Source organism: Myotis nattereri (genome assembly GCF_964212035.1).
Source record: "Myotis nattereri genome assembly, chromosome: 7".
In the NCBI taxonomy this organism is placed as follows: Eukaryota; Metazoa; Chordata; class Mammalia; order Chiroptera; family Vespertilionidae; genus Myotis; species Myotis nattereri.
Genome location: NC_138082.1, coordinates 32801529 through 32827407, shown reverse-complemented (window position 1 = coordinate 32827407; position 25879 = coordinate 32801529). Strand labels below are relative to the sequence as shown.

Here is a 25879-nt window from a genome sequence, read left to right as displayed (position 1 = left end):
GTCTCATCTTTTCCTCCGAGGGCAGGCCAGGTGTGCTGCTCCATGGGCCTGGGACATGTTCCTGCAGTCTTGGCTCAGCTTCCTGCAGTGCCTCACCTTTCAGATGGCAAGCAAGCAAGAGAACGGAGAAGCATGTCCAGCATGTCCCCTGTGTTTCAGGTACCAGTGCCATGGACTGCCACCCTCGCATGTTCACACAGGTGCCCGCTTGGAACAAATACACTTAGTTTTTACCTGTAAATCTGTTCCTCGACACGTGAGAGCTTAGAGAGAATTGTATAATCTTCCTGAATTTAAAAATAATTCACTGGGAATCAAAGACAGCCAAAATGCAGGTGGCAGATTTGAAGCAAACCCTACACAGCAAATACACATTTATTTCTTTTTGTTATTTTTCTCATTCCCCCCCCCCCCAAGATTTATTTTTAAATGGTGGTTATTCACTTTAGAAAATAACTCCTAACTTAATCTCTTTCGATTGTATTTTTCCTAACAGCATCATTTCCAATGTCTTTTCCTCTAACTAAAATGTATGGAGGAGCCTAAGAGGAGGGCTTTAAAAATCAGCACAGCCCAGCTGTGGTGGCTCAGTGGATTGAGCATTGTCCTGTGGACCAAGAGGTCCTGGGTTCGATTCCCAGTCAGGGCACATACCTGGGTTGCGGGCTCGACCCCCAATAAGGGTGTGCAGGAGGCAGCCAATCAATGAGTCTTTCTCATCATTGATGTTTCTATCTCTCTCCTCCTCTCCCTTCCTCTCTGAAACCAATAAAAATATATTTTTTTAAATCAGCACAGAAAGGACAAGGCAGTCCTGGATGCAGGTGGCCAAAGCGGGAATGACAAAGGACCAAGAAAAAAATGGCCCAACTTTATCAGGAAATGCTGGTGGAAATTATGACATAGCATTTTTACCAACCAACCCAGAGAAGTAGCCGGTTCTTCAATAATGACGATATTCTGTGCTAGCAAAGAGGGAGATAAACAGGCTTCCCAGAGGCTGGGAAATCTGTACATGGTTACGTCCTCAGGGGGTGGAGACGAGTGGGGGCCCAGACAATATCTGAAGACTTAAAAGTCTAGAAATTTCTCTTATAGAAATAATTCCAAGGGAAAAAACCACTGATGTGCTTAAAAAAAATCAATGCAGAGAACTGTTTATCATAATAGTATATGATAACAAAGAAGACGAAAAATCTACATGTTTAAGAAGAGACTGGTAAAATTAATTATGGTACACTGGTACATTGGAATATTCCAGTTAAAAGTTGTCATGCAGATTTTTATTTTTGAGTTTGAAAAATGGCCATGATGTATTATTAGTTAAATGAACAAATTAAAGTATAAATGTATGTGCACAAATCAAATTATCATACTCCCAGACAGAATAATACTACACTTGATCTTAGCCAAAAGGCCGAGAAGCAATCAGACAGAATAATAGAATAAATATCAGTATGTTAACAATATTTAACTCTGGGTGGTGGGTTACATGTGCCCTTGCTCTTTCTTATTTGTGCTTTTCTATATTTTTCTAATGTCCTTTTAATGAATATTGATTACTTTTTAATCATGAAAAACAATGACTTTCATAAAAATACAATTACTGGGTAGGATAATTTTTTTATTACTTAAATATGTCACCAAAAATTTAAATTTGGATCCCACCTTTTCTGAAAGTTACTTGAAAAACCTTGCATTTTTCTCCAAAGAAGAGCAATTTCAAGCTTAAATTCCATGACTTTCCCAACATTAGAGGCAAATGCAAAGTAAATTTAGGAAACAAATTACCATGAGAGGCTGTGGCACCCACAGAGCACTGCCGTTTCTGGAATTAGAGATTTCTAAGAAGGAACAAATGAGCCTGCGGTAGTCATCACTGCACCATGTGCAGAAAGGATCCCATCCTTTGGGGGTCTCCCATCCCCCCTTCTTTATTCCTTCCTGAGAGTAAGAACTGTTTGAAGAGCAAGAGTGTCTATGGCTCACACTTGTAAAATCATCACTTTCCCAGGGCCCACAGGGGGAGACAGGTGCAGGCTAACCGGGTTATTTCTAACCTGTTTGCTTCCTCAAGCTGAAGCTCCTATCCATTTCCTGGCTTCTCAGTTTCCCAGTTCTACTGAACCTGGAGTGAGCACAGTGCATCTTAGCAGAGCAGACCTTCTCCCCTTGTAGCCCCTCCCCAAGCAGAACAACACTAGTGACGAGGCATTCACTAGCTCATGCAGCTATTCAGTTTTTTTCCAGATAGCACTAATTGTTAGACTTGTATTTGATTCACACGGAGTACAGATCTTCCTTCCTGCACCTTTCAACTGCTGCTTGTTTTTTCTCGGGAACCATTCAGGAAAAATATATAGAACTTGTGGCCAGAGTCTCTAGTTGGCAATTCATTTGCCTCCCAATCTGAAGGCCTAGCTGCTATCCCCACAGCCTTCCCCGGGGCCCTGGAGACACTCATCCGTGACTCGGAGTCAGGCAGCCAGAGAGAGCTCTGAGTCAAGTTGCCAAGTGCCTCTGACCTCGGGCCTGGTACCGTAAAATTCCAGAGCCCAGTTTCCATCTCCGATAGAAAGACTTGCCATTCTTTTAGTCCAAAATGACTCACTCTGTCTCCTAAGGCAAAATGATGGGGAGAAAAATCAGCAGCTTATCTGAATTGTCAAAACACTGTTCTTCATCAAAAAAGGCAATTACACAGGTGTGATAGCTAATGAGGACCCAAAGTGACATTTAATGTCTTGAAAATGCTATTAGAAGAGATGACTAAGAGGATTCTTTAACCTGTGACACGAGTTGGGAGTCACTGGCGCATTTACATCCCGAAAGCCAGGCGTTAGGGGTCACAGCTTCAGGGATAGCACAGAAGTATATTATGACCAATAGTGAGGGTCATGTTCATGCTTGCTTCCATTTCCATGTCATTAAGGAACTCCACACAAAAAAGAAAAAAAAAATTGATGGTTCTTGGCAAGTTAGGTTTTTCTTAATTGCCCCCAAAGATCATGGGTTTGTTGGTAAAGTTCCTATTTTTACTTTCTGAATCGTCTAAATATTTGGGTTCCACTGAAGTGACAGGAATGATCCCCTCGATAGGAAACATGAATGGCTGGTGGCACTGGGGGTCCTTTCATTGGGTACAACAGAGAAAAGACCCGAGGGAGACACAAGCACGCCCTCAGCAGCCACAGGCCACACAGCACCCAGGACAGTGGGCACAAGGCACGAACAAGGCAGAAAGTCTCTATCTCATCCTGGCAAAGCCAGTATGAGACAAGAACAAACTGACTATATCCCGCTAATTATTTGTGTCGGATTCTACCTTAGATCACTCCCTTCCTCGATTGCTTTTACAGAGACTTTTTTTTTTTTTACCATTAACAGAGACTTTTCCCTTTAACGGAGATTTTTTTAACCATTAGTGCTTCAGTTGGAGGGGACACATTTCAAGACCCTCCCCTGGCCCCCAAACTCCAAATTGACTGCTCTTCCCCGAGTCATGAGAATGAACATCAGCATCTGAGGGGCATCACTTCACATGGTGACCTGGGATTCTCTGTCCACTTCCACCTTGAGGGAAACAAATGCAGTCGGCAGGGAGGTATTGTGATGCGTGCTTTGTGATTTATGTCACCACTTCTTGCAGTACCATATATCTTCTGTCTACATTTCCCCTGGGATTTAGGATGACACTGTGACGTGGTGGGCTGGGGACTGCGTGGAGCTAGAACCTGGCTGTGGAACATGGCCCGGGGTCTTGCATTAGTCCTTGTGCAGCCCTCGGCTCTAGGGGCCCCTCTCTGGTCTCATCTGACCTAACTTCCTCCTCTTCCTGACCACGCCTCGCACCGGGGCTCCCACCCAGCCTCTGCCTCTTTGCCTGGCTAATTCCAGCTCATTCTCTGGGTCTCAACTTAAATATCACCTTCTTCCAAGAAGTCTTCCCTGACCCACCCCAGTCTGGGGTTTAAGTGTCCATAGTGTAACTCTCATGGAGACCTGCACGTTCGGGAAAATTAGCGCTCCCCACATTTCTCAGTGAAAGCCTTTTCATTTTTGTTCTGCTCCCTGTGATCCTGACCCCCACTGGAGGGCAAGGATAGCCTCTATCTTACTGAGCACCTGTTTAGATATTGCCTGAGAACTTTTTCATTGGTCCTTGGTGGCTGTCTAGAATCTGTGATGAGATTAACTGAAACATTCATGAACATTGAGGCACCCATTTCTTTCCCAAATGGCTAAAAGGTCATTTCTGGAACCAAGTTTATGCATCTCACTAACATCCACACCTGTCATAGATCCTGCTCAGAGGGGAAGGGCTCGGGAAAGGTTCTCTTCAAGGAAGGAAAACACAGCAGATATTCAAATTACTCCTGGGATGCGTCCATTGGAGGAGAGTGGCAAAGGAAACGCCGCTCAGCATGGAGACCAGTAGCCTCATGCGGCAGAGCTGGGTGCCTGCTGCCTGCACGGTGGCAGGTGTGACCAGGAATCCGACAGTGAGAGGTCCTGGCTCCCAGAGCCGGGGAAGGAGAGGCGCCTGGGAGAGACCCGCCTGCCACCCAGAGTTTTCAGGGCCAAGGAAATGGGTGAGCACATGAGAGAGAGAACAGACTCCCCTGTAGACACGATGACTCCTACCTTCCAGAAGCAAGTGGGGCCCCACAGGGAGAGCATGCCCAGTGGACCCTGGACACCAGAGGCCCGGGGGGCAGGCCCTAGGAAAGCCCTGCCACATCCGGACCTATGGTGAGAGGGCAGCCAGGCCACTGCCGAGGGACCCACCAAGTGCCCCCACAGTAAAGGGTCAGTTTCAAACATTTGCCAGGCCAGAGAGCATGGAACCAGCCGTGACCAAGACCACTGTTTCTAGACAGGACCTCCTGCTCCTTCCCCCACCGGCCAACCACCCTCCCGCGCCCCCCCCCCCGAACCCCCCCCCCCCCCCCCATGCTGAAGGTCAGCAATGGCAGCTGGCAGGGGAGAGGGGAAGCCAGAAAGACAGGGACAAGCCAATGGGCCCCTTCCTGACAACTCCACCAGCTGAAAGGAGGTGAGCATACAGGGGGAGTCTCTCCTCCGAATGGCGACTAATGGGCTGGTTACTAGAGTGGACTGTACGTTCTAATTTCTAAGTTGAAACTATTTTACCAAGTGAAGTCATTGGGAGCTTTCTAATTCCTTAAGAGCAGCCAGAAAAGTCATGAGCCCTGCGGGGTCAAGGCCAACGCTTCCCAGAGAATATATTTCCCAGCAGCCAAGGGCAGCAACAACCCGTAAATCATGCTTGTTCAACATACTATTTAAATGATTATCATGTCCATCCCAAAGTTATTTCCCCAAATAGGACTGCCCTGGCAGATGGACAACAGGGTCTCAATTAATTACTAGGCTGGCCCGATGCCCAAGCTTTACGGACAGACAGATGTGAGCAGGGCGGCGGCTGAATAAGCCCTTATACCTCAGCTAGGGACCAGGCACACCCCTGAAATTAACCGCTGCCTTTCATCCCAGCACACATGGTGCGGCACTCACAGCAGGACAAAGGCTCCATGGGCTTCTCCTTACAGCAGCACTTGAAGCACTTCTTCACCACCATGTAGAAGTAGGCGAAGACGACGAAGGGGAAGGGGATGTTGAGGCGGTTGCAGTACTCCTGCACCAGGAAATACCGCTGGAACTTCCAGACCTGGTCGTTGTTCTCCTGGACGGTGCCCACGGTGTAGCTGGCGGGGGAGACAAGGTCAAGCTCAGCTTCCGCGTGCCTGTCATTCACTGTCAAACACTGGCATTCACTGCCGAACACAGCGTTATTGACTGTTGTCCATGACTCTGATCATTCAAGTCCGGACAGGACAGAAAGTCCATGCTGGCATCGGGGCCAGAACAGCTCAGCACCAGGCACTCTCCAATTCAAGATGGGCCAGAATGGTGTCTGGCTTTTGGTTCTGGTTTTGTTTTTTTTTCTTTTCAATCACACACACACACAAAAGTTGAATAAACTCTGAAATTATTTTTATTTCAAGACCTTTCAAGAAGTCTCTTTTTTCTCATCAGTCTATTATGTTAGATACAAAGAGACCCAAGGTGTCCAGTCTTTCGGAAATAATGTGCCCTCCCATTCATGAAGGGCCTTAAAAATGTTCACCCCTTTGACCCAGTCACTTTACTTAGGGAAATTTCACCCAAGACTAAGGAGGTGCTGAGGACAGACAGTATGTGAGTGGATACACACACATGGCCGTTGCCACAGCACCATAGTAATGGCTGTCCCCGCTCCCACCCCAACAGAATGAAACAACCGAAATGCTCGACACTAAAAATATGCCTCACACGCTATGGTTAATCAACATGATTACATTAGGCACCATTAAAAATTATGCTTGTGACTAATTTTTATACTTTAGGAAAACACTTATATAACAATTAGGCTCAAACTTGTACTTACAATGTAATCTCACTATATAATCACACACCACACACACACACACACACACACACACACACACACACATCCCCACAGCAAGGCCTTCGTTGGGAGCAGCTCGGGTCCTCTCTCCCATCCAGGCTGTCACCCACCCCAAGCCACATGCTGCCCAGTCTCCCTGCCAACCAGTGCCCGTCTAAGTCCCTTCCCTGAGAGAAACCCTGCTACACTCCCTCTGACTCTCCATCTCCAGTGACATCGTGGCCTCAGCTCCCAGGCTGGGCTGGCGGGAGGTTTTGGTGGTAACCACGCTCCATCTCCTACGACCACATGAGCACCCTCCTCGAGCAGGAGAGGAGGAGGACGCAGGGGCCCACAGAGAGACAAGCTTTCAGAAGCTGACACTGAAAACGTTACCGAGAGATAACAAATGTTTGGGATTCGGATAGCCTGTGCCTAAATGAAACCCAGCAGCACGCTGAGTGACCAAGGAACAGAGGGTGACTAAATACTGAGAACATGCACATGATTCATCATTTTCATAACCCGTCACAGATCAAAAGGAAAAATATTATTTCAATCGTTGCCAGAGTCTTCTGGCAACATTCAGCACCCTCTTCTGATTAGGAAAAAAAGCTTAATAAAGAAGAAAGAGGAGGAAGCTTCCATGGCAGGGTAAAAAGAAAAGAGAATAAAAAGGATTTAGTAAGGAGACTTGTTCCGAAATAAATAAGCACAACTTAAATAGTCTTCAAAAAGTGGTAATTAAAATATATGTGTATTAGAAAAACATATCTTGCTCACAACAAATGGCTAGAAAAAAAGTAACAAAAATCTGCCAGATCCATGTGAATAAAACTTCATGGAGAAACTGCACATAAGTGAATAAATGGAGACACCGCATTTTTAAAAAAATGCCAGCTTCCTTCTCCTAAATGATTCTACAAAGTTAACATCATGACAATAAAATTCACAAGATTTTTTTTTTTTTGAAGGAAAAAAGGATTTCAGAAGATGAGACTTAGGCGCCTCCATATGATTAAATGTACAAGAAAAGCCAGGAAAGTTTGAATAAGAATAATGAGGGGACTTGTACAACAGATGCTAAAATGATTTTTAAAGCAGTAATTAAAGCCATTTGGTAGTAAAGACCAAAATAGAAAGCTTGATCAACAGACCAGAATGAAACGTCTGCAAAAAAATTACAAAGAAAAAAGTAGATGCTAAAACAATGGCTGAATTTTAGAAGAAATTGAAATTCAAGAAACTTGCCTGATGGACTTCCATCAGGTAAACCCTCCTGAGGCTTTTCTCAGATTGCATACAATTTCTGTTCGTGATTCCTCGCCCACACGCCAGCAGTCTCCAGCCAGCACTGCCCATGACCCTGGTGACCCTAGCTTCTTGCACCCTCACAATACCCCAGGGGCATGAGTTACAATGCTCCCCATGTCTCAGGTTCAAAATCAGCTGTAAGACACAACCAGAGATTTTGTTGCACTGACTGTTGAAGCGCTAACTCGATTTGGTAGATTGCTACCAGATAACACAGCTAAGGTGTTGCCATAGGCCTGTGTCAAGACCCATCAAATCTCTCTTCATCTATAGGAAAATGTTCCAACCCTGTAACCTGGCATAAAAGACACTCTATAACCTAGTACCTGCCTCCCTGCCCGCCATTGAGGTTGTCCATTCTCCACAGGCAACCTTAGTCTCCCCATTTCTCCCTCCCCGGCCAGGCTCTGGGCTCCTGGGGTCCGCTGGGCAAATGTCACCTCTGCTGCTGCTGCTGCTCCTAGCCCCACCCCCAAAGTCAGTCACAGTCAATCACTCTGTCCTCCGTGCACCACAGTGCTGTGTAATAGCCTTTTTATGCTGCATTTATATTATATTATATTATATTATATTATATTATATTATATTACATTATATTATATTACTAGCCCGAGCTCATCTCCTCCTTTACCAGCAGAACAAATCTCTCTCTGTATCTAGGTCCTCATTCATAAATGATAACAGAGCCACACCTACACTAAAATGGTTAATAATTCAATGAGGTTGCACATGTGAGCACCTGGGTGTGCCTAACATGAGAATGGGTCAATAAATATTAGCCACTGCTCCTAGTGTAAGGATCTGATCTTCTTTTATCTTTTTTCACCCCATTTCAATACCCTCCTTTAGATTGCTATACCGGAGATTCTTTTCTTTTCTTTCTACTTTTCTGCATCTTCATAATGAACATGTATTATTCCTAAGATTAAAAATATTTTTTATCCTGAGATATTATCCTAGATTGGAGCATGTTTGCCAAGTCTTTCTCAGAAATGCCTGGCGTGGATTTCTCTCCAGAACACAGCGCCCGTAAGCGCCATGTCTCTGGGCTGAGTCATTTACTGACCTTAACGTCACTTCGTGTCTCTGATAAGCCACACAGGGCCTGTGATCGATCACTTTAATGTAGAATTATCACAGATGTTTGCCCCATTTCCTTTCTCCGTGGAACACCATCTAGAGAGCACTCTGACACTGCGTTAAATTCCCAACCGTGCCTTTACGTTATCGTTCCTAAGGTGGCCATTGTGTATGATTAAGCCTGTACATAAATATTTGATGTGGTGCCAGACAGGGGTCACAGCGCAGGGCATTGGCAGGCAGACTAAGCCCAGAACACCTATCATAGCTGTTAGACCCTGTGTTCCGACCTTTTAGCCCAAGGATGGCAAGGGGACTGCTCCGGTGCCTCTCAAGTTTCCAGACAAGAATTAACAGAGGAAAGGTGCTGGTTTAACCCGGGACTGGTCTGGGAGGCCCCCCCAAGGAAGACAGTGTCCCCAAGTTGTCACACTTAAGCAGTGAACAGTGAATGGGGCGACAGTGGGGTACAGCCCAACAGCCTGGGCTCATGGGCAGGGGACCTGCGGTCGAGCCTCGAATGGACACAGGCAAGCCAGACAGCCCCGTGGCCCAGGCCACAGTCGCTGAGCATGTCCGCGACCTGAAAATGACAGGCTGGGCTCCAAATGCTACCATTTCATGATTGTAATACAGATAATGGGTCACAAATGTGCCAGGGGCAGCGAGAGTAGCTTTTGTGAGCAGGTCACAACACACAGACTTGGGACAGCCAAGTCATCATCTGCTCTGTGCCTCACTGAGACTCGCTGAATCGTGGATCGCAGAGACCTCTGCCTTGGGAGCCGCCATCTGCTTGTTTCATGTCTGTGGAGATGGTATTAGTGGTGGGCTTTACAGGGACTGTCTGGTGTTGGATGTGACAGCTGACAGGATGTTATCACTAAAACAGGACCCTAAGCAGCCCACTTCCTCCCTCTCTTGCTTCAAGTTTAGGAACTGGTGATCCCTTTTCCGCCCACATGTGGACACAGAATCACCCATCACCTGCCACCAGTCTCTGCAGGCGCAGATGTGGGGACCCCCTGCCTAGCATCATGGACTAAGTTCCTGTGAGCCACACAGGCATCCGCCTTCCTCATCCTTCCCTGGCCGGCAGATTGGGGCAGAGAGGGGGTCGCACATGCCCTCTTTAAGTTCACATGGGACCAATGGCCACATGACATTCGTGGCCCCGGCACCAGGCACAGAACAGATATTACACATCTATGCGGTGAGTCCCTTGCTGGCCTGTCAAGCACTCACTAAACAACAGCCCCGGCAGCTCAGGTCCCAACAATAACCAAATAATGAACCAAACATTGAAAAGAACCTGCTCCTTTCATTCAGCGAACAAACCCACAAAGTGCCAGGTGCTGAGCCAGGCACGCGCTCCTCCTGCAGAGCTACTGTCAGGGAGGAGAGAAGGCTGTCACTGTGCAAGGGGCCCAGGGAGTCTCTACACAGAGTGGGGAGGGCACTGGGATCACTCAGGCAAAGGATGCCACTTGGCTCCTTAAAGGGCCAGCAGGAGCGGGGCAGGAGGGGGTCACAACGGGATAGGTTGCCCTGGCAGAGAGGCCAGCATGTACAAAAGCATCAGGCATGACAGAGCACCCTGCTCAAGACAGACACCTGGGTGCCTGCCCAGGACAGATGGTAGGGGTTGAGCCTAAAGGTGTGTTTGAAGGCCGGGTCACACATGGCCTGAGCAGGGGGAGCTAAGGAGCTTGAAATTTACCCTGAACTCTATGGGGAAATACTGAAACCCTTTTACAAGTTCAAGCAGAGCATTGACCTTTCAGAAGCATCAGTGCAGAGGCTGTGCTGGCGGAGGACTTCCCTGCCCACAGAAAAGCCAGGTAACCCCTCACTGCCAGGTAGGTCCCCAGAGGCACATGTCCCCACCCAGCCCCCACCAAGGGTTTCTCTTCCCCCTCAAAGCTTAACAAATAATTTTAAATTTGCATTCTGTTGCTAAACTGCCTGTCTGTGCCAGGTACTCAAAATGACTACCTCCCTTAAAGCCACAACATAAAACCAAGGGACTCCCTCTGAAACTACCACATGGGACTCTGAAACTCTCCTACGAAAGAGGAAGGGCAAATGAAAACCATGAGTTTCTAAATGTATGAAGAAGAATTGCCAAATGCAATGAAAATATTTTGCAGTCACCATCACATCCTCCCTCAGCTTCGTTAGACAGAAGCCGCAAAGGAGAGCCACTCTCCTGACTCCTTTTATTTGTATTGAAAAGGAAATTCTTAGAGCAGCAACTAAATAAAGGCTGAGTTGTTATAGCCCTAGAATCCATGCGGCTGAGTTCCATGGAGAACAAGAACGCTGGAGATGAGCCGAACTAGGTTCTGTCCCCATTGTGCCAACACCGGGTGCTCAGGGAGATGACGAACCGGATGCTAACTGTGGAGTCTGGATGTCCTGGAGGCCGTTACAGGGGCTGGTCTTTGGTGTCAAATAAACTTCCAGCACAGCTAATAGGGACACCCTGTATTTTTAATATAGTCTCTTTGAGGCCCCACCCCCTTTAGACAGCCTGTCCCCTATGGCTCTTCCACAAGCTCCCCAAGGATGGCCTTCTCTGCTCTGCTCCCAGTTCCTCCAGCCTCTATCCCCGGCACGGGCCCTCGTGGCACAGACTCCAGCGACCGCCTGAGTGACACGCACCCGAACATGGCGACCAGCAGGTTGACCAGCAGGATGTTGGTGGACAGCATGTAGATGCACACGAGCGGGATGGTGATCCACTCAGGGAACCGTGGTAGGTTGTGCTCGTCCAGCTCCACGCACAGTGGCTTGGACTCGTTCCCAGTGAATGTGCAATGGGAAAAGTCATACGTGGTTCCTGAGGATGTGGAAACCAGAAGGTAACGTGAGGACCCCTGGAGGGGCCAGCCCAGGGGACACAAGATGATATGGTCTCTACCATGTATTGGGCACTAAGGTGGACATAAAATTCTGTTCAGGAGCAAAGCAAAGCTTCTGAGGGTGGTGTTCACTCCCTAGTGTTGGCCCAACTCAGGCCATGTGCTTCCAAAACAGCCCCAAGGGTCAGAATGGGGAGCCCTGGCTCTGGAAGCAACAGCCTCCTCTCAGCTGGGCCCACCCAGGCCAAGTCAGGCTCACCATCCACATCACTGGGCACCTGGCCAAACATGGCCAGGTAGGGTTCATAGATGACCGAGCGGAAGATCCACCTCCAGCGATGCTCATTTTGCCGGAGGATCCCTTGCCTGGCCACGCCGAAGGCCATCATCCACACAGCAAAGAGGAACAGGAAGAAGAACACGTCGATCAGCTGTCAGGGGAAGACATCAGAACTGAGTCAGGATGGTGCCCGGGTGGTGGGTCTGCTCAGCTGACCATGGAGAGAGCAGAGGTTTAGGGGCCTAGGGGATTAAGTCACCCAGCATTTGCTCGCTGATTTTAAAAACGGCCATCATCACCCGGCTGGCGTGGCTCAGTGGTTGAGCATTCACCTAGGAACCAGGAAGTCACGGTTCAATTCTCAGTCAGGGTACATGACTGGGTTGTGGGCTCAATCCCCAGTGTGGGGTGTGCACGAGGCAGCCGATCAATGATTCTCTCTCATCATTGATGTTTCTATTTCTCTCCCTCTCCCTTCCTCTCTCTAAAATCAGTAATAATAATAATAATATATATATATATATATATATATATATATATATATATATATATATATAATTTTTTTTAAATGGCCATCATATCCTTTGGGTCTGGGGACATCTATTTTCCAGAATTAAATTTTTGTTGGTAGGTCTCCAAACCAACTCAGCAGCAGAAGCTTTCTGGGTGAAGGACCAGCTTGTGAGCAAAGGAGAAACCCAACTTTGAAGCCCTTCTCTATCTCTCATGATTCCCATGCTCATTAAAACCTTAAATTATCACCTTCGTTTTTTGGGTTTGTTTTCTGAGAAAAACCAACGCTATCCTTATTAAACAAGAGTGCACACTTTGATTTTTTTGAAGTTTTTGCACCCATATTATGACTTCATGGTGACTTGATATCTTAGATATGCTTTGAATTAAAACCACAGACTCAAAGAACCTCCGTGTTGGAAAGGAAACTCAGGATGAGCTCATCCCAATGCCCATCTGATTTGCAGACAGAAGCAGGAGAGGTCTGGGTCATCTGGAAAACTGGCTTCGGAAAGCCACGTCGCCTTGCGTGGCTCCCTCTCTGCAGCATTATGAAAGGGCTCTTTGGTGCTTGCACTCCACCTACACTACATGGCTATCAGATAGACGTTTCAACCCTTACTGCGCTTCTCGCTCCCTGCATGTCTCCAGACAAACAAAATAACCTCCTAGACTGCTGTCCGCATCTATGGGATGGATATAACAGTCCCGATCCTGCCTGTGCTCTTAGTGAATTATGAAGACTCAAATGAAAGTGCTTGGTGGAGTGTACACCTAAACTGATATCTTCATTAGCAACTCACTGAATTGTACTGTTCGCTCCTAACCATCATCTTTTGTTCAATTGCAACCCGGAAGAAGTCCCTGATGCAAACACATCAAAGAAAGCAAACCTTCCTGACTGTGAGATGCAGTAGTCACTCTTGGACAAAATCCTCCTATCAACAATGAAAGGAACTCCAGCAAGAACACTGGCAACCACAGATATCCTCCATGCTTACCATCCTCTGCAGCATTATAATCTTGGGTCCTAAATTTCTGCTGACAGTAAAAATGTGGATCAACCTTAGAGTGAATATAATATAATCCAGGCAAAAAATGACTCGTCCGGAATACAGAGAGGCTTTGTTGGAAGAGTGGAGCCTGTGGCAGAAGGGGAACAGCATTTGTGAGATACTGACAAGACATTTCAAAGCTTTGTTTTTAAAAATAACCAAACATGAAGAAGCAGCTGAGAGTCGGGGGTACTGAAAGTAGAGACAGACCATGGATTCCACCCACCTGTCAGTCACTGAAGACAAACACCATGGTCTTCTGCCCTCAGGGGCCCCAGCAGAGGCAAAGACGTCACATAGAACAGAACATTTAGAGGTCCCAGCCATTCCAGTCCTTCATCCTCAGTTACTATTACCGGAGCCCAATCACAGCATTGCTACCTTCCTGGCTCAAGGATCCCAATCCCCGCTCCAGCCGAACTACCTGGGACCTGATCCTGCCAGGTTTCCCTTAACGAAACTCACCTCATTCGCACCCGATCACTGGATTCGCTCCTTGCTCGCTAATGGGTGAATTGAAAGCCATACGCACTTTCTAGCTGAAATGCCCTAGAAATCATGTCCAACCAATTGTACTTCAAATGTTGGGCCCTTACTGTTCTCAAAACTGCCTGGTACTGGCACAAGAACAGACATATAGACCAATGGAACTGAACAGAGAACCCAGAAATCGACCCAAGCCATTATGCTCAATTAATATTTGACAAAGGAGGCAAGAGCATACAATGAAATCAAGATAGTCTCTTCAATAAATGGTGTTGGGAAAATTGGACAGATACATGCAAAATAATGAAACTAGACCACCAACTTACACCATACATAAAAATAAACTCAAAATGGATAAAGGACTTAAACTAAGACAGGAAACTATAAAAATCTTAGAAGAATCCATAGGTAGCAAAATATCAGATATATGTCGTAGCAATATCTTTACTGATACAGCACCTAGGACAATGGAAACTAAGGAGAAAATAAACAAATGGGACTACATCAAAATAAAAAGCTCCTGCACAACAAAAGAAACCATCAACAAAACAACAAAAAAGCCCACTGCTTGGGAGAACATACTTGCCAATGTTATCTCCAATAAGGGTTTACTCTCCAAAATTTACAGGGAACTCATACAACTTAACAAAAGGAAGATAAATAACCCAATCAAAAAATGGGCAAAGGACCTAAATAGACACTTTTTGAAAGAGGACATGCAGAAGGCCAAGAGACATATGAAAACATGCCGAAAGTCACTAATCATCTGAGAGATGCAAATAAAAATGACAATGGGGTACCATCTCACACCTGTCAGAATGGCTATCATCAACAAATCAACAAACGACAACTGCTGGAGAGGATGCGGAGAAAAAGGAACTCTACTGCACAGAGAAAAAGGAACTCTACTGCACTGCTGGTGGGAATGCAGACTGGTGCAGCCACTGTGGAAAACAGTAGGGAGTTCCTCAAAAAATTAAAAATGGAACTCCCATTTGACCCAGTGATCCCACTTCTAGGAATATATCCCAATAAATCAGAAACACCAATCAGAAAGGATATATGCACCCCTATGTTCATAGCAACACAATTTACAATAGCTAAGATTTGGAAACAGCCTAAGTGCCCATCAGCAGATGAGTGGATTAGAAAATTGTGGTACATCTACACAATGGAATATGACTCTGCTGTAAAAAAGGAGGAACTCTTACCATTTGCAACAGCATGGATGGCCCTGGAGAGCATTAAGCTAAGTGAAATAAGCCAGTCAGAGAAAGATAAATATCACATGATCTCACTCATTTGTGGAATATAATGAATAACATAAACTGATGAACAAAAATAAAGCCAGAGGAAAAAAATATTTTAGAATATAGTAGAAGAATTCCTATTACTTGCAAATTTTTAATATTTCCTACAACTTTTGTGATATTATACCAGGGGTGGGCAAACTTTTTGACTCGAGGGCCACAATGGGTTCTTAAACTGGACCGGAGGGCCGGAACAAAAGCATGGATGGAGTGTTTGTGTGAACTAATATAAATTCAAAGTAAACATCATTACATAAAAGGGTACGGTCTTTTTTTTTTTTTTTTTTTTTTTTTTAGTTTTATTCATTTCAAATGGGCCAGATCCGGCCCGTGGGCCATAGTTTGCCCACGGCTGTATTATACTATGCTAGTACAGTTTTGGTAATATTATTATATTTAAAATATTTTTCTTGAAATACTAATGTTTATTGCATGTAAATGGCTAATTATTTTGTGTCTACAATCTGGTAATAGATTTATTTTGTATATTGTAAAAAAAAAAAAAAAAAATTGGGGGCTCTTAACCTAAGCAGAAAGGGAGTTTCCTGGATGAGGAAATTGAGTTTTTACTCCCTGCAAATGACAGATCGAGCATTCACTGTAAACACCTCATTCTGGGGTACAAATATGGATCATCAGGCTCCTCTGCAAAGGGACATTGTGTGCTGCTCAAACAGAACCCGGAGTCCACCTAAGCTATGTGGGGAGGGCAGGCCTGGGTGGACGCGGGCACAGGCAACGCGAGCCGTGGTGCTGGGTGGACCCCAATTTTTTCTCTATCCCTCGGATTGCACATTGCTTTTTGCCTGTGACCATAATTTTAGATTGGTTTTTCTAGTGTGATTGCTTTTAGATTGGAAATACACTTGTAGCGAGGAGGGCAGGCTCCATAACCAGCATGCAAGTTGAAATTGAGGGCATTTTGGAAGATTGTATGGCCTCAAATGAAAACACTGTGTGATATTTAAGATCCTCATCACTTTCTACTCTTCTCAATTTCTAATTATCTCCCCCCCAAGTTCTGTGAGCACACAGTGAAAAACCAGGAAGAGTCCCTTTCAATTACAGGTCACCAGGAGGGGAAGGGAGAGACAGCTCTACACTAGCACTGTGCCTCCGGGAAGCAGGGACAGTGGCCTTCTGGAACCACCTCTGACGGGTGGGGAACTGGCTTATCTTGGGCTTGAATGTCAAAGATCTTTCCTTTACCCTTTCTTCCAAGAGAAGCCCAACCCACCTGAAACTGGGAAAACAGTGAGGACTACTTACCGAAATGCAATTCCTGCGATGAAATAAAAAAGGCCAAGCGTGTCCAAAACGTTCCACAGGTCGGTAAAATAATTCATCCCATTCATGTACCACTGCAGTGCAGAAAGGGACAGAGAGAGGACGTGAGCGGCGTGGAAACATCACTGCTTCCAGATTAGCTCACGGCCACACATTTTTTCAAGCTCCTTTGGAGCCAGTGATGTGCTGGGTGAGCCTGGCATGTGCCTCATGCTGATCCAGGGGGACCAGAAGTGAGTTGCATGCTTGCTGCTCTGTTATACAAGTGCTGCTGATGAACTCACCAGAAGGGAATCCTGTATCCTCACAGTTCTTGAAAATAAATGTGCAGAGAGTGAGCACAGCCCGTGGGGGCAGACGTGGGATCCCCGTCCACCGAGTACCATGGTGTAGGCTGTGCCCTGCACAACTCTAGAGGGTGTTCTCCATATTGTCAGCATTGCAGATCCGTGTATTTATTGTAAGAATTTTCTAACATGTACTAATAAAACATCTTGATACAAAGGAACCTTTTAAAAAAAAATTGCACAAATGTGCTCTATGTGGCATCTCTGAGGACAGCTGTGGCCACAGAAATAAGTGATAGGAACAGTGTGTGCCTCCCTGATCCTTTCAGCATGACTGGTATGGACCGGTCCTGGCTTCTTGGACCACCCGGGGATGGAGAGGGACAGGACTGTCCTTCAGGAGGCTGCATCTGGCCAGTCCCTCTGCAATCCAGGACATGGTGGTCCTTTGACCCTTCATTCCACCATCTACTCAAAACATGATTTGAAAGCCCACGGGGCTCCACACACTTATGCTGGGCTCCCGGACGCAGAGGCAGGGCATGAGGTGCAGTGCTGAGTCTCAAGGAAGCCACGAGCCGTGGGAAGGACAGATTAAATATGTTTAAAATGAAACCTGATAAAGACCGACGGGGAGGCAAGACCAAAGCCCCAAGGGAGCTCAGATAAGGAAACCACTAGAAGGCAGGAAAGCAGTGTCCTCAATGGAACAGGGTACTTTTCAGTCTTACTGAGTGATCTCACCAAGATAGGTCTGTCTGATATTCAGATATTATATTTCCTGTTTTGCAGCTGAAACCAAGATCTGAGGGGTGGGGGTGGGGGTGAGCTAAGGAACTTGCCCAAGGGCAGACGGCAAGCAAGTGGCAGTCTCAGGAGTCTGAATCTTAGATTCCTCTCTGGACATCACCCAGCTTCTTTACTAGTAGGTCACACAGGGATCCAGCAACCCTAGACTTGGAGGGATTAAAAAAGCATCATTGGTTTTTCAAGAAGCATTTCCTTGCATTCATTTATAAATGCAAACAGCAACACTCCAGTACAGAGGAGGTAAGCGCATCGTGAAATCTAGCACCAAGGAGATAGAAAAATCTCCCAGGTTTGAGCAGCTCCAGTGTGACCTCGTTTCACTGAACTTGTAGGCTCAGAAATCACATCCAGACCTCTAACCACCCATTTGGGTGGTCTCAATGACACTGACCTCCACCCACCCAGAAACATTTGCAAGAAGAGAGTGGTTAGGACAGGCCCCACCTGTAGCACTGCTTCCCCTGGGAAACCCTGGCCCCGGGGCAGGTGGGCAACCCAGCTGCCCCAGCCCAGCTCAGCCTCTGCCCATGAGAGTCCCAGAAGCCTGGCCTGCGAGCTGGAAGAAACCCGAAGTAGATCAGTTTTGGGGTTTGGAGGCACCACCCCAGTGAGAAAACATTTTTTAAAAAATAAACAGAGGCCTCTTTTCTGAATGGAATGCCAGATATGGGCTACATTCATAAAGTACTGGGGCCATATTTCTTCATATCTTTCATGATTTGGGGATTCAAAGGGCCTCAGGATTGCACAGTGTGCTCCACAAAGAGACGATGGGACTTACTTTAAATGAAGAACCACAATCTGTTTAGTGGACCCAAGAGTTATTTAATGACTGTATTGGAGCGTATTGACTGCCTTGGTTAAAAATTCCAATTTAGCATAGCATCATCTGCCCCTGGGGGAGGGGATATGGGGATACACTAAAGAGCACATTGTCTGACAACCAGACACAATCTAAAACAGTAACATCCTGCTTGGTTTTGGTTTTTCTAACAAGTGCCAGTGAGGTTAAGTAAGGCTGCACCAGGCCGGCAGAACTGTTAGAGGGCTCCAATCAAATTGAGGATTCCCACTGCAGGAGCCTGAAGACAGAAGAGAAACAGCGACCCCCAGTGGCGGATTCCTTTCTTGACAAGCATCTTCCAGGCTGTGTTCTGCAGACTCCCTCACAGACCACTAAACCAGAACTGTCCTCAAAGGACAGGGCTGCCCTTGAATCCACACTCCTGTCCCACACCATCGCCTTAACACACAGTATTGCTGAATGGACGCTGACCCATTCAAATGCCACTCATAAAAAGAAAGAGAAGAAACACTTGGACAAAGTTATAGGTCCTCATTAATCACCCTCCATATCAAACATCACCCAATCTGAAGGTAGACAGGATAGCTGGGGTTCAGCCAGACCCTGGGGGCCTCATTCCCTCGCCCCTCGCAGGACCTGGGAATGACTGGGAAGTGCATGCTTACCCAGCACCTAAACAGCCCACTTCCCTCCCCGAGGTTCCTCCACCTGCCCACCATCTGCTCCCACCCAGTGTCCCTCTCTTGGGCACCACTTCACACACCTGCCAGGGCTCTTCTCCCAGAAAAACACACCTATCCTGAGTCTCCTTCCTGCATGACCTGATAAGTGACTGAGCAGTTAAATGTTCTGAATTTGTATAGAGATGTTTGTGACTTAAGGACACATTTTACTGTTACCAGTCCCTTGGGCCAACCTCCCAGTAAGTGTAAGACTCTCTCTTTTAGGGTTGCCCTCCTCCCCTTGACCCTGCCTATCCTCCCAGAGAGGACCCTGCCAATCATCTCTAACTGGTAGAAAGCTCCGGAAGGACAGAGATGTCTGTTGCTTCATTGCTGTATCCAAGTCTCTAGAACAGTGCCTGGTGCTCGATAAATATTGGCTAAAAGAATGCATGAATGATATGGGTCTCCCTGCATCTTCCATCCAGGCCAAGATCTGTACTACAAAGCAACCTGGAATCTGTCTTCTCTCCAGACCTCATGGCTTCTTCAAATGCCTGGAGGAAGCAAACAGTGCCTGGACTTTGACAGTGGCTTCAGTGTCTTAATGTCACGGGGGAGGCAGGGTCAGGAACAAGACTAGTGGAGAAATGTTGGGAGCATGAGTGAGGGGCAGGAATGGAATGGGCCTCAGATTTGGGTGTCCCTGTGACAAGGGAAAATTTGGACACAGACATGCACACAGGGAGGATGCTCTGTGAGCCTGAGGACACAGTTCAGGTGACACCTCTACAAGTCAAGGAATCACAAAGACTGCAGCACACCCAGATTTCCCTTGCTGCCCTCCCAAGGAACTAGCCCTGCCGACAACTTGATCTTGAACTCCAGGCTTCCAGAAATAAGACAGTGAGCTTCTGTTGTAAGCACGCAGCTGGTGGTGCTATGTCATGGTGGCCCGAGCAGGCTGGTGGCCTGAGCGGACAAGCTGGACTGAGCTGTGACCCCCTAAGTCAACCCATGAAGCTGATTTGAGATCACCGAAATCTTCTGCACGTCAGCAGGCCCTGTCCTTGGTGCGGGGGAGGGTAGGGAGCTTTCTGGTAGACATAAAGCCTGATAATCTTGCCGTGCTCTACACTGACTTGTGTCATTTACCTTCTTCTTTCTCCACCTCCACCTTGTCTCCGTCCCTCACCTGCACTTCACCCTACTGGGCAAGGGAAAGCAGGACTCTTCCCATCTGTCAAACCCATGCAGACATCACTAACTGATCAAGACACCCACTCCTCACCCACCCACCCCCGCCTACTAAGAACAGACAGAGCCTTAGAGTCTTTCCAGGACAACTACAAGTCACATAAAAACGTCTATCAGAGTTGACATGTTAGTTGAAACCAATTTAAGATTTCTTTACTAGGCAGTGACTCTGTGAGGTCGAGAACAGCATTTTCCATCCTTCCAAATCTCTTGAAGCATGGGGCATAGTGTCTCATATGCTGTAGGCACATAGGCCATACGTGTCGAATGCATATGATGTTAGGTTTAGACTCAGAAGGGACAAGAAAAGGGACTACTCCGGCAGTTCTCATAATCTGTAAACTGCTAAGTCTGACCAGATTTTCTGGAGTCACTTTTAATAATGGTTTAGGGACAGCACCACCCTTCACCATCGATATTTATTTATTCAATAATTAGGAGCTGAGTGCCTACTCCATGCCAGTCCTAGGCTAAGGTTTTGGATTCAGTGGTGGAGAATGCAGATCTCAGGAAACTGCAGAAAATCACCATGAATAATTCACACAAAGTCGCTGCAGTCCACAGGGACTCCTATGACTTTCCAGTATGTCCCTTGGACACACAGAGCATTAAGATGCTCAGCTGGAAAGCCCTCCCACTCCCCTGCGACTCATCCCACTGCCTCCCCTGGCGACAGCCAGAGCACAGACAGCTCCTGGTTATGGGCATGGTTTAAGCCCAAGGTCAATGTGCTCTTTGGATCCACTCTCGACACTGAGGAATTCCTCATCCATGAACATCAGTTAGGGAGCAAAGAGCGCACTGGCACTCAGAGACCTCACTGGAGTGCTGCGAGGCTGAAAAGTCCATGGGCTACCGCACATTATTTGGGGGAAAATAATGACTTTGGAACTTCAGAAGCAACTTCTGCTCCTCTTGGGCATGAGGAAGATACTGCCCCCCCCCCCCCGCTCCGAGGGAGGGAGAGGTGCCCCATGTGGGGCTGTCCTACCTGTCTCACTTCATCGCAGAACAGGACAAAGACCAGCGCGTAGAGGACCAACTCGGGCAAGTGTGGCACCGAGTGGAAATCCATGAGCAGCACATAGGCGAAGAGCAGGAGGAAGGCGATGTAGAAGATCACGTTCCAGGAGAAGACCACGAAGGGGGAGGTGAAGAAGGCCACGTAGTACCACAGGAGCTTCCGGTGCCTGTCCACCGGCTTCTTCCTGGACAGCATGAGAGCATCATCACTGTCCTCGCAAACACAGACCCACGGCAGGGGCGGGGGGTCAGGCTGCCCTGAGATGGACCGGCCAAGCGTCAGCCCTTGGCACTTCATGGTTAACAAATCTCAATTCTGCCTACGAGAGTGGAGACATGGCCCCACCTCCACCTGTTTAATATCAAACCCAGGGAAAGGAAGAGATGATCCCAGACCTAATTGTAGGTGGCAGAGTGAACATCCTAAGTTCCAGGCCTTACAGTCCTTTACATGGGATCGCGCACACGCACACGCACACACATACACATGTGTCTTGGTTTCATACCTAAATGATACAAAGCCACAGCCAACCAAGGGTATGATAAATAGACACAGGATAATCTTCCAGTTCTTGGTGTCTCGGGAGATCTCCCCATACCATTGTTTGGAAAGGAAATTCTACAGGGGAACAAAGACAAGGACAGGGGTCCTTATTAATGCTATGACATGCAGGATGGTACCCAACCTTTCTTACCGGCCCTCGCACCGCCCCAAGTAAATAGGGTTCTTCTCCGTGTATATCAGTTACCTGAGTCCTAAGGGGCTATGACCACAATTTGAAACTGTTTAATTTTCGATCCTGTCCTTACATGGGTTCTGTATGGCGAGAATTATTTCACGGTTAAACAAATCCTTCCCATTTCCCAGGTGAGGAACCAAGGCCCTGAGAGCTTGTATAACCTGCCCATCATCACACTCCTGGTTAGGGATGCAGGGACCCAGGCACTGGATCCGAAGACCCCGCCCATAATTGTGGTGCTGTGCTCTCTGCTTTGTGGAAACTCAAAGGATGTTCTCTCTCCTGCACCCTCCATGGAGCAAAGGCATGCCGATGCCTAGACACCGCCATCGCCCGTCGCATCACCCACCTTCTCCCCCCAGGGCTTTCACGATGGAGTTGCAGTTTGTTACTAATATTATATTTTTTAAGGTTGCTAATAGCATCTGATGTAAAAGGCACGTTTCTGGACATGACTGTACGTTGTTTACCTGGACCCCAGGCTGGGCGATAAAGTGCTGGTCCGTTGCCTCCACCGCCAGCTCCAAACAGTTGCTTCCCCCCCAGGCCTCACATGAGTAGACCAGCAGCTGCTCGGCCAAGTCTTCGTCGCTGCTGTAACACTCCGTGAACAGCTCTACAGTCACATCAGCACCAGAGAGAGAGGGGAGCTGGGGCAGGATTGGCCAACACCCAGGGCTGTCCTCCCCCGTCCTCCAGCGAGCTCCCTGGTTTGCAAAATGCATAGAAAATGCTGGCACAACATGATTCTTTCTGAGCATGGGATTTCCCTTGCACACAACGTCCCCAGCACCACTCCCATGGCAACAGATGCCAACAGATGCACGGGGAACTGGCTGCGCTGAGCACCGGGAGCCCCTCTTTGGTGAGGCTCAGCCACTGGGGAAGGGACCCAGACCCTCTGCTTGCCTTTCCCAGAGCAACCCCCACCCCCCATTTCATTTACATGCTGTGCTTTCTTGGTGAGGTTTCTTTGCAGATAAAGCATGGTGCAAAAAAGCCAAAAAGATCTAAGAAACACCGACATATTGCACTGAGGATGTGCTTATGTCTGGAGAGCCAAATGACAAAGAGTAGAGTGCAGATCTTTAGAGGAAATTTGGTAAAATATAGGGTGTCCCCAAAAAATGTATATACACTTTCACAGCTGATAACTCACTCAATTTCACTCCTTTTCAGGTTTAACTGATTTGAAATAATGGGTGAAACCAGACTAAGCTTTGAACAAAGAAAATTTATCCTAAAATGCCACTGGAGTTTTTTATGGGGATACATAAAAGATAAAGTTTATGGTATAATCCAAAGCAACAGTCAGTGAACTGAAGGCACACAAATACCGAACGAAATGATTCTTGATGTTTGCAGTTCCATTGCTTTGCCTTATCAGCAGTGTCTGGACCAAAACGGTCATCAGTTTGAAAACAGGCATTGACAAAACTATTCATTGATTCTTTTAAACTTTGAAAATGAACTGTATGTTAATAAACACTGACTTTATAATCATTCAAAGTGCGCATGCATTTTTTAGGGGACACCCTGTATTAGGAGCCATTGCCTAGTTGAGGTCAGTCATAAATTAACATAATTTAATATATTAAAAGAAATCATTGGACACATTTTTTTCCAACCCAGAGAAACTGAGCTCATGAGCATTTTTTCATCAGCTACAACAACAGACAAACACGCGTGCGTTTCAGGACGTACCACAATGCAAACTCAAAACTCCTGGCTGAAAAAGGAAACAGCTGAGCAGGTCTGAAACGCTGCTGTTGGGAGGCCACTGATGGTGGTTTCCTCACACCCCAACCTAGTGTGGGCCTTCCGAGCCAAGGGCCCTGATAAGCTGTGTTCAGGGACATTGACTAGCAAACAGAGGACAGGCACTCGGGGAGATAACTCTTAGGGCTGCCTCTCCCGCCTTCCATTGCAGATCCTGGGTGGTCTCACCTTGGAGGGGAGCGTAGGCAGGTCACCTGCAGCCCTGACAGAACCAGCCCTTGTTCACATCACTGAAGGGGAATCGAGGCACCGAGGGCCGACCCAAGATGCTTCTCTGACTGCTGCCTATGATACCAGTAATGAACCAGGGGCCTAGGGTCCTACCAGCATGTATATATGAAACTGGCAAGCTAATGTAATGACTTGTAAGTCAGGTAAAACCTCAGACCTTCAGTTTCTTAATAGCATCCAAACACAACACCCCCACTCCCCACACACCCACCTGAGCTACTTAGACCTGGCCCTGGGAAATGAGAGAGCCCAAGATTTCCCACTTTCATTCTAGGAAAAGTCAATAAGTACCAGGATCAAGGGGCCTGTGACTTCTGCCAGACACATGAACACCTAGCCACATGTTCTGCAGCCCACAGATCAGGCCAATCGAGGAGCGTGGACATGCCACTGAGCTCTGCCATCTGGCACATGAGTGCCATGGCATGCCTATGCCCACGTGACATCCTGGCTAGGAAGCTTACCCACTGCGCGGGTCTCATACTCATTGGCCAGCTCCTCAGACTCTCCAGCAGCATTGATGTCGCTTTTCACCTTGGCCAGAGTCTTCAGGAGCTTGCTGGCTCCCAGGGCCGCCAGGGTGCAGCCCCTGGTCTTTGAGAAGGGCAAAAAATGTCAGGGTTAATTCATAATCCCTTGAAGTAGTCAAGTAAACTCTAATGTCAAACAAGGATGAACTCACAGCAAAATGGCAAAATCTAAACTGTTCGTAATGACTTAAAGCAAAATTCACAATGTGAATAAAATAGTCTTGAACATGAAATTAGCATATGAAAGGAAAATAGCAAGTGGATAAGGCCTTGGAAACCCCGATAATGTAGTAAGACTATGTATGAACTCAATATTCAATATCTGATTTTATGCACTAAAAATAGAGAATGTAGCTTCTTTTCAACTGTCCATAAATCATTTCCAAAACATCATTCTGTGCTGAATCACAAAGAAAAATCTCAGTAAGTTCCCCAAAGCAGAATGTGTCCAGGCCCTACTTCTGTCTATTATGCAATAAAGCTAGAAATAAATTTTAAAAATTAAACTTAAAAACTTCATCCACTTGGAAAACAATCACACACCCACACACACTTGAGAAGTAGGTGCCTACTGGATTGCCCACCAAGCACAGTTCCCTTCCAGTGGCTTCTCCTCCCAGATACACCTCTGCCGACGGTGAAACGGGCTCAGCCGTACTCACCTGACAGCAGACATTCCATTGTATGGAGGATGTTTTAGGTTAGGCAAGAGACTCTGGAGGTCCAGAGAGCCACAGGAAGGCAGACGCGTGGCTTGGACTTGCTCACTCACCTGCTCCCAGATGACTTTGGAGAGCTCCTTCTTGTTCTGCAGGATGGCCCAGATGAAGAGCGCTTGCAGGGGGTGCCGAGTAATAGGAGACACATCCTGGAGGGTTAGAGCAAGTGCAAAGGAGGGTCACCCTAGCTGCACTCCTCTAAGAAGGAAAATGGGGGGTCGGGATGCCCGAGCAGAGAGCCCATGTTTGGAGGCTCCGTACTCAGTGGACAAATTCATCCTAACAGCACAGGGACACAGTTCTCAGCACTGCAAGCCACCAGGTGGTATAATTTGACACAAAATCTTTTATCGATCATAAAAGACAAAGTACAACTAGATGGAGAGGTACAAAGAG

The 25879-nt window shown here is 47.0% G+C and overlaps 1 protein-coding gene across 1 annotated transcript in view; it reads right to left on the bottom strand.

The window, feature by feature from the left end:
- TRPM8 (transient receptor potential cation channel subfamily M member 8) overlaps positions 1-25879 on the bottom strand; it is a gene marked incomplete at both ends in the record, with an annotated part of 50108 nt that overhangs the window by 4919 nt on the left and 19310 nt on the right. Inside the window, 10 exons of the mRNA XM_081096332.1 lie at positions 5539-5729; positions 11510-11687; positions 11969-12140; positions 13504-13645; positions 16623-16714; positions 21453-21669; positions 21991-22103; positions 22695-22840; positions 24699-24828; positions 25537-25632. Of these exons, the coding sequence (XP_080952458.1) occupies positions 5539-5729; positions 11510-11687; positions 11969-12140; positions 13504-13645; positions 16623-16714; positions 21453-21669; positions 21991-22103; positions 22695-22840; positions 24699-24828; positions 25537-25632 (1477 nt within the window). The remainder of the gene's footprint in view (positions 1-5538; positions 5730-11509; positions 11688-11968; positions 12141-13503; positions 13646-16622; positions 16715-21452; positions 21670-21990; positions 22104-22694; positions 22841-24698; positions 24829-25536; positions 25633-25879) is intronic.